General features: G+C 31.2%; 1 protein-coding gene and 1 long non-coding RNA gene across 5 annotated transcripts; one reads left to right on the forward strand and one right to left on the reverse strand.

The window, feature by feature from the left end:
* Window positions 1-179: 179 nt before the first annotated feature.
* LOC100745954 (ETS-related transcription factor Elf-5) lies at window positions 180-5,487 on the reverse strand. Of its 4 annotated transcripts, none has more exons than XM_003493690.4 (7): window positions 4,912-5,487; window positions 3,162-3,294; window positions 2,584-2,838; window positions 2,360-2,431; window positions 2,187-2,273; window positions 1,914-2,109; window positions 180-1,836 (listed from the first exon to the last, which is right to left on the reverse strand). In XM_003493690.4, exons 1-7 carry the CDS (start codon window positions 4,963-4,965, stop codon window positions 1,725-1,727), a joined length of 909 nt encoding a protein of 302 aa, XP_003493738.1. In that variant the 5' UTR covers window positions 4,966-5,487; the 3' UTR covers window positions 180-1,724. The 4 variants fall into 4 exon arrangements, with proteins under 4 accessions (XP_003493738.1, XP_024227065.1, XP_033179694.1 ...); XM_024371297.2 differs by lacking the exon at window positions 4,912-5,487 and adding an exon at window positions 4,736-4,848 and having other exon boundaries at window positions 990-1,836; XM_033323803.1 differs by lacking the exon at window positions 4,912-5,487 and adding an exon at window positions 4,544-4,652 and having other exon boundaries at window positions 990-1,836.
* LOC117152365 lies at window positions 4,649-6,663 on the forward strand. Its single transcript, XR_004462720.1, has 2 exons — window positions 4,649-4,798; window positions 4,897-6,663. It is a non-coding gene; the product is annotated as an uncharacterized LOC117152365 (long non-coding RNA).
* The last annotated feature ends 2,674 nt before the right edge of the window (window positions 6,664-9,337 follow it).

The following is a 9,337-nucleotide window of genomic DNA, read 5'->3' on the forward strand; positions in this document are numbered from 1 at the left end:
TTCAGTATCCGTATTTTTTATAGGATTGTGATTTACATTTTGAGTCCCTGTAAAACTGTAGAAATCATATAATCTCGTATAGATCGAAAGGTTTGACTCCTGCAATGATGAAGATAGATATAATCTATCTATCAATCTATCAATCTATATATATAAGATTTTTTTACTTTATTATATACTTTTTTTTAATATATATAACCAAAGATTATACGTTGATTGTTTCCGTAAATTATCTTACATAATCACAACGCACATGCTTTCTACAGGATATCGTCGCAATTAATGCGAACTTTACGGTAGAGATTATTTACGATTCGTGCCTTTTTGATAGTCGATAAACTTAAACATTTATAATTGACCATAAAGTTAACATTTTGAAAGGTTAAGTAGTTCCGAGAAAAACGATATGATAGCGTTTCATTTTACAGTTCTGTCGAATTATGTAAAAAATTTTACGATGGTGTTAAAAAAGATATTTAAGTACATACCCGGTTGCACAAATATTCTATTGATTCAAATAATGATAGTTCCAAATTTTTTAAATATTTCTTAATGATCATTTTAAATAATAATATTTTGTATTTGAAAAGTGCATTTTTAAAAAAATGATCAAATTTAATTAGTGCAGTCGGGATTATTTTACGCTTTTATTACACAAACAACGATTTCGAGTTCGCTCGAGTTAAATTTAATCCAAGAATCCTATAAATAACTTCAACAAATGAATTAAAAAGGAGATATGCATCATTTTTACCAGCATATCTTCTTCCGCCACGATACTATGTATCTTGAATTTCAATATTTCATATTTGTTAATGACTAATCGAATCGTCCAGAATTTATTTAAAAATACAAATATTTTTGCCAGCTTTCTTGCATGTGCTATTGTAGAATAAGTATCCACATTTAATAATTAACCGTTAATGAAACGAAAATGAATTAACACCAATTATAAATCCGATATTTCATCTAATATAATTTATAAAAAAAAATAATGTGATTATACTTCTTCTCGATTTCCTTTAAGACTATTCTAGGAAAAAAATTTATGGTGGATTTGTATTGGTTACGAACCTATAAAAATTTAGTTCCCTCTTTTGAAATTACCTGGCATGTTATTTGTAATCCAGGGTCAATTTAAAAAGTACTTATGCTTCCAGATTAAGGTATGTAATACAACTCTGTGATATAAAAAAATAAGTAATAGTAAATTTATTTGATTGTAAGTCAGAAGGAATTAATGCCTTCCTTGATTATAATATGTGTACTTTTACATAAGTAATCTATTACGCTAATACTTAAAATCAAATAAATTGAAAAAATCTTACAAGTTTAAATTATTTCGTATTCACATTTTGCTATCACGTATTTCTATAAATTCAGTCATACATATAAAAACCTCGACATTTTTATTCATTTATACTGCTTTTTACGTTATTTAAATCTAGTCAGTATGTATCATCTATAATACTAGATCTTTTCTTCTTAGTCTTTTATTTAGATTATTGATTGCAAGTTGATGCTCAAACGTTTCGATTCAATTAACAAAATACTTTCACTTCCTTTTTCAATATCAAAATATACATTGACAAATCTCTAATTGTAGAAACGTTATCTTTTTAAAGCAATTTTAAGATACATCCTGTGAGCGAAATTCACAATAGGTCACAAACGTTACTTTTACTTTTTTGTACAATTTTTATAACAAATGCAATCCTAAATTTTTAATATCGGAAGTTTGGATTATCAGTTTGCCAACCCTTTGCATTTGGTCCAAATTGATAAACTAATCTTCTACCGAGTACAGGTTGAAAAATTTTGCTTTTATAATAGTACCTGAAAGAATATTTTTTATATAAAAATATTGCACAATCACCAAACATAATTTAAACAAAAAGTGAATGAAAAATTACCTCATTGCTCGACTCAGTTTCTCGTACGTCATTTTTGTGTTTCCTTTTCTTGAACCCCATCGTTTCGCGACCTCATCGCTTTTAACGAACCGAAATTTCGCTTGAGAATAATCTTCCCAACAGATTAAACTTGGACACGTTTCTCGATTACGTAAGAGGTCCCTGATGAACTCCCAAAGCTTTCCCTGGCTAGTAGCTATATAACATTATATTGGTATCATTACATCATTGAATTAAGAAATATATACTTTAATTCAAAGTAAAAATGCTTACAACTTTTTTTTGGTTTTAATACCCTTGGCCTCCCTGGTGGCCGTTTGGTAGTTTGGTAATCAATACTATTATTATCTGATTCTGCATCTACAAAAATAAAAACAATATTTACGTACTTTATTATAAAAAAAGATAATCATTTCGTATTAAAAAATTCGAAGGATTTATATTACCTGATGTACTGTTGGAATTAATTCGCGCATATTCGTCTTCGGAATGAGGATGGATGGTATTAAATGGTGGAACTGTAATTACATAGTTTTGTTTTTACTAACTACTAATGACGACTGATTCTTAAATAAAAACTATCAATGAGATACAGCGAAATAATATTATGGTAGTTTATTACATTATTATTTTTTGTTATCAACATTCACGCGTAATCACAATTACATACGTATATTTGAGATATGCTGAGAGTGGAGTAGGTCATAGAGTCGATCTCCGTACATAGGATCATGGTTGATAAAATCGTCTCTGGTAAAGGTGACCAACTCGTTTCCTGGTACCGCAAGACTATGTTGTATCAGACTATACGGTTGTCCGATATAAGATGCCGCAGACATCAACCAGTTTATTGTTTCTTCTTGACACCAGTTTCTAATAGGTTTATCAGACCAACCAGTACCATCAATTTCATTATTTTCATCACCTGTTGAATTGAAAAAATTGATATAAGTCGAAAATGAAAAATATATCAAGATAAAATGAAACGTACTTTTATAACATCATAAAACAAAATTATCTTTTAGAACAAATTGTTTGGAAAATATAATTACGACATAATAGCTGGTTCTATATGATTCTATATATAGATATATAAATAAATAATAATAATATTTTATATTGTAAAATGTATATTAATAAAATGTTAATGATATATTAATAGAATTAATATAATACTAATTATAATAGTGACGTTTGAAAGTATAGATATAATCATTATTAATATAAATGAAAATATAGGTGAATTACCAAAGTAACACTTTTTTCGGGGAGGTTCGTAACTACGCGTGGTCAGGGCATTAGTTTTCAATGTGACCAATGAGTCCATGTCCAGTACGAAATGATCATCGTCGTCATTTAGATTAGGAAATGAAGGGCACACCTGCAAACAGAACATATCGCATGACAAACAAATCCGAAACGAAATCGGGTTTCTACGTTAATGACCTTGTTGGCGTCTTCAACCGTCTTGTCTCTTTTTATCGCTAGAGACTGAGAAAAACGAGATCACTACAATCTCGTTTCCTTGGACTGGCTTTTATACGTACGACAAAGATATATACATATATGTATGTATTTACGTCTCGATTCTGGGCAGAGCATCTACATAAAACGGATATCGGTAATTTGCAATAAATAACCGCAAATCGTTGTTTCAAATGTTATTTATTTTGTATTACGTGGCTTCGAACGCTTTATGCAAAGTCAAGCATGTGGTAAATGATAATAATATCTTATATTAGTAAATTAGTGTGCATATAAGTGTTGCTTAGCCGCAATTAACTGATATGTAACATTATTGTTCCAAGTATCATATTTTTATAATTATTTTTGTCGTGTTTCATCTCTTTGTAGTAGTTTTTTCTTCATAATTTCCAAATATTCAATAGAGAAAGTATCATATTTTAATTTTTAGTCTTTAAGTTATTATTAAATTTTGTATGGATGCATGTTAATCCGTGTAAACTTATTTGGACGCTGTAATGAGTGCTACTGATATCTTTTGACATATTTTCTTTTTTTTTTTTAATAATATGTATAAATGCAGCATATATAGTTAGCCATAAAAGCATTTGATACAACGACGGTCAGTAGATAGTCATATAGCCTTTTTTTCGATTAAAAAATTCCAACTAGCATCTGTGTCAATATTTGCGCAATAATTTTCTGTATCAATACAATTGATACAGCATTGTCAGAAATATTGTTCTGTTTCGTAGAATTGACAACATTTTATTGCTCTCACAAATCATTTCACTAAATCTACAAATGCACTTGTTTCGCACTTAGGTGCGAATACTCGTACGATATAGACGCTCGAGTTATCGCGTCGCCGATCATCATCACTTTTCGTAGAAACGCAATTTTTACAATCTTTCAACTCTTTTCCAAACAGAACGATAAACTCTCGTACTAACTTGATAGAAATATGTTTTAAATTTTTATTGTATCTAAAGAAAGAAATGAAACATCGTTTGATACCTCGTAAATCAGTTGTCAAAAACTTCGAACAGTTTTTCTATTTATAACTTCTTCTAATTCTTTTTATTCGTTACATTAAATTTACAAAAATCTTCGATTAATCATTAGAAGTTAACACTGTAATTGTTCATCTCTCTATTCTACTTTACCTTAGTCTAATACATTAATGGCATTTCTTACGATATGCACGTATGAATTAAACGAAATAGTTTTCCCAAACGTTTTATAGCTTTCCGGTTTTCATACTCAAATATCAGTCTGGAATTCGAGAAAAACACAGTACTTTTTTAGAAAGTTCATTATAGCACACTAGCGCTTCACGCGGTGCAGTACTAACAAACCTTTTTCTCTCTAGCACGTAAGGCTCACACATGCGTTCCTTCTCCAGAAAGATTATAGAACAGGTAAACAAGTAAAACTCATATAAAATAATCAAAAAACACCGTACAATCCACTAAAACCAATTCAAATAATCCAAACAACAACTTTACAACTTTTTTAGGTAATCGTAACTCACCTCCACTAAGTCGGTTCTATCGTAACTACTGAACGGATCCATTATTAAGTTCATTCGATTCTTCAACTAAGCAAATGCAAAGACTGTCGTACAAACGTAACAATATGTTCGTTACAGAGAAGTGTCACGATTTACGCGAAGGTAAATGTATGTCACAGCGCGGCGTGAACAAGTCGCATCACTGTCTGTTGGAAAACAGATCGAAAACAATTATACTTCAAACTAAGCACGAGGTCGCGGCGTTGTCGCGCAACGCGATACTGATCGCCGGTCGCCGAAATGTCTCTGACGAAGACGCCAGGCGATGTGGTGACGCGAAAGACGTCAGCGGGAGTATCACGGGGACGGATAGCGCGGAAGAGCAGGTTTCAACGGGGATTTCCCGCTCTTTGGAATTGACCAATCATCGGCGACGTGCTTCACGATAGCTGACGCAATAATTGCGGATACACACCATTGGCGGCGGTTGCCGAGATCCGGAGAATTCGAGACGAAAACGCAACCGAAAATATAGCTAACGCGACGGTTATTCCCCGAGTGGCTTCATTATTTTGCGATCCAACGAGGTCGACCGGACGGTGCACTGGGGTATCCGTATCATCGAAAATCTGGCCGAAAATTCATCTTCTTTAATCTTTCCTCAACTGTGAAATTTTCATTCTTAGGAAAAACCAAAGCAGGAATATTATATTTACAAATTTTATTTCTGCACCTTTGAAGTGATACATACGTGTAATAAATAAAGCTAAATTTTGATAATGGTCTCCTCAGCCCTTATATACCGTATTTTTTATTGTTGTATCAACTACTCTCTTATGATAAACAATATTTTAAAATGGACTATAATTTATTCATGTTTTTTAAGAATGTCATGTATCACTTAAAATATCATCCTGTTATATTTCAGGATACATCCCAATTTTTGTAAAAAAAATTAATTGTAAAGAATGCTTTGTTACGCTTATAGTATAATCGCTCGAATTGAATTTCTTTAGCTATTGTAAGTAGAAATGATAATAATGTTACGTATTTTTTAAACCACTAGAATCATTTGGAATTAATTTGATAGTGCGGAATCAATTTGCGATATAATGCAAGAGCGAAAGTTTAGAAAAAGAAACGGAATATCTTGTAGACTTTCGTCGAACCAAGAAAATTTTTAAGAAGAACCTCAAGCGTTTAAACACAAAATGCATATCTCGCTTAAAGTAGAAGAGAAGAGGGTTGCATCATAAGGGGTTATAGTGTACTATTCAAAATTCTGACATGTAAAATAGATCCTCTGGTTTATATAAAAAGAGAGTTTTTTAAATATATATTTGGACAAATATATGTTATGGAAAATTCATATGTGGCGTTTAAAATACGTTTTTTCCAAACAAATACATAGGTTGTTTGCCGCCAAGTAGAAACACGTGTTGCGAAGATTCGAGTTTTCGCAGTTCAAATTACTAAATCAACCAAACGATATCAATCTTTTTTAAGGTTAAAAGGTTGTACGTCCAATCGGTTGTATATAAAATGATTCCGCAAAAACAAATAACAGATAACAAATGATCGAATGTAATTAAGTGTGCATGTCTGTGTACAAATATCTTAAATATACTTTATACTTTCATTAACTAAACAACGCATGAAAGAGTTATCGGATATAAATATGTTGTCATAGATGGAATTTCATTCAATGATTTAATGTAATGATTTATAATAATACTAATTTGGGTCAGTAAGGTAAATTTTTCTAGTGAATAATATGAAGTTATAGAAGCATATAATTAATCTATTTATTTAAATATATTTTAATTTCATGAAATATTTAAATTCGACTGCTTTAACTATCTTATAAAATCATTCTCACTCTTTCCAATCTTTTATAAAAATGCATGCGACTTATATGCTGTATTTACAGATATCATTATATTAATGTCTTCAAATATTTCCAGTCGATCGATATGCTGTTGCGCGAAGCCAGAGTCTTGCGGTTAATCTAATTTCCATAAAATGGAAATCGCTATCGGGCTTCGATTTTTTCCTGGAAGTATCTTTTTTAAAAAAAAAAACATTTATTGCAAATCAGCAACGATTCAACGTACGAAACAGTTACGAAATAACCAGGAACAAAAATTCGTCTGTACGACAAGACTTCGTCGGTATTCCCGTGACATTGAGGCGTTTGAAGATCTCTACGAAGATTCCATTTTTTTTCTCTCTTACAGCGTTATTAATAGACACAAGTTGTTCGTCGCATAATTCTCAATAGATTGACTAGTTAGAACCAGTGTGAGAAAAAAAGAAAATGATACTCTGCAATAATGTGCACGTATACCAAATTTTCCTGGAATGTTGGAATACGTTTACATATAGTAGAGGTAAATAGATTGTCAATAATACAGAAATTATATTTTTAAACTTTGTATGTATCATGTACTATAAATTTCAGAAATATTTTCAATGGATCCACTAATGTGTCCAATTCGTACGTTCTACCCTGTATACATATAATGTTTCCATCGCATTCGTCCAGACAAAATGCAATATTCGAAAAAGCTTTTCACATTGGCGGCGCCTATGGACTCGTTTATTTATAGTACGCCACGATGTCTCGACATCGGAGTGTAAACATGTCGGTACTACCATGGACTTCATTTTATTTTACGATGTACTTTTCTCTCCTTTTTTCTCTCATGCGCCTTCTTTTTTTCTTTTCCTTTCAATTACGTCTCTACACTGGGAAGAACGCGCTTTTTATCATAACCGCAATCCGTGAAACTCCTGGGGATTACTAATAACTGATTCGAGGAACTGTGATCGCGCAAACCTCGCCGAGCTTTGATTTTATATCGGCTCTTTCGAAACATTCTGTTTCCTGTAGAGAAATTGAAAAATCAACGAATAAAGTAAACGAAGAAGGAAAAAGGCAACAATGATAAAGAACAAAGATTATTTCGGTTCTGATGTTAATTAAGGAAGTTGTGGTATTTTAATCAGTCTATTATATAAATTTAGACGAAAAATGTAAGAATTACATATCTGTGGTTTACTTTAATCGTTCTTTCATTTTTTATGCCGAAGAGTTGAAAAATTCCCCAGTAACTTCCGAAATTGTTCTTCCAATTGCGAGTCACTTTGTTTTTTAGCTCGAATATAGCCTATAGTACTCGTAAGATGAATCACTGACCTATCATAAGAATTGTGATAAAGACTCAATCGGAATAACAAATGGAATTTTCTTAAGGAAAACCTGAATATAATTTCTAAGGTCTCAGAGATTCCCATCCTTTGTATTACTTGGTAAAGTCCTTCTTTAAATTCTAATAATTTTGTTAAACTGCGATCTTGTCGATGTTGGTATATACTTATACTACACACGTACATACTTACTTCGCAGTTGTTGCTGAAATATAAGAAATGGTCGTTTCGTTGGTTGTCCAGGTTAAAGCATCCCTGATCACATTTACTAGGTTACAGTTTTTGTGTATCTCGGTTTGTTCCACTATCCAGATAGATGTTGATTAACATCAGGAAGACCTATAAGGTGTCCCAATAATCCTTTGATAATCTTTGTTATTTTTAGAAATGTGATGTAAGGTCACTTACAAAGCTTGGATATTTAAAAATTTTACAACTATTTTTTAATTATTATATTACGAAGAAGTCCATGACACGTAAAGATAACATAAATAATCATTTCTTTATAAACGGAAGATTTTCAGATATTTCAAATTTACATCTGTTGCAATATTGTATTGATATAAATGGTCAATATTTTGGGCATCTCTCCTTCTTTTGCCCCTTCGTTTATTGTCGAATGAGATTGTATTAGACGTCATTGAAATAGTCTGAACGAAGTCTTTTAAGAGTAAGATTATTTATTAAAATAAAATTGATTGTTGTTTTTATACTTTGATGCAATCTCATTAAATATGTAGAAATTCTATGCGATTAGCTTTTGCGCAGGATTCATTGAAGATCGTAATGCATCGCACCGCGTTTATATAAAATCACAAAATGAAATTATAAATGATTATATTAGACGTTAATGGTTATCCTTAACCGGCAAACGCAAAAATTCTGTCGTCCATCCATTTATCGGAATATTAGGATCAGAAATGATTGGATGTCGAAAAAGAAATAATCTACTTGTTTGAATATAATAGTTGTATGCAAATTTCAAGTCACGTACAATACATACGATCACAACTGGGAAATATTTAATAGCATCGATATGTGAACACTTATCGAAAGTTCACGTCCTGTTAAATTAATATCTTTTGAAGGTATTAAGATATCAAATTCAATGAAAATACTTACTGCCCTGTAAATATAAAATTTTTGTTATCATTATACGAAAAATTCACCAAACAGTCCAACGTTAAATAATATATTTATGTATATCGATATATTATACCTATTCTGAATTACGAAC

Source organism: Bombus impatiens, unplaced genomic scaffold, assembly GCF_000188095.3.
Source record: "Bombus impatiens unplaced genomic scaffold, BIMP_2.2 scf_1275, whole genome shotgun sequence".
Lineage (NCBI taxonomy): Eukaryota > Metazoa > Arthropoda > Insecta > Hymenoptera > Apidae > Bombus > Bombus impatiens.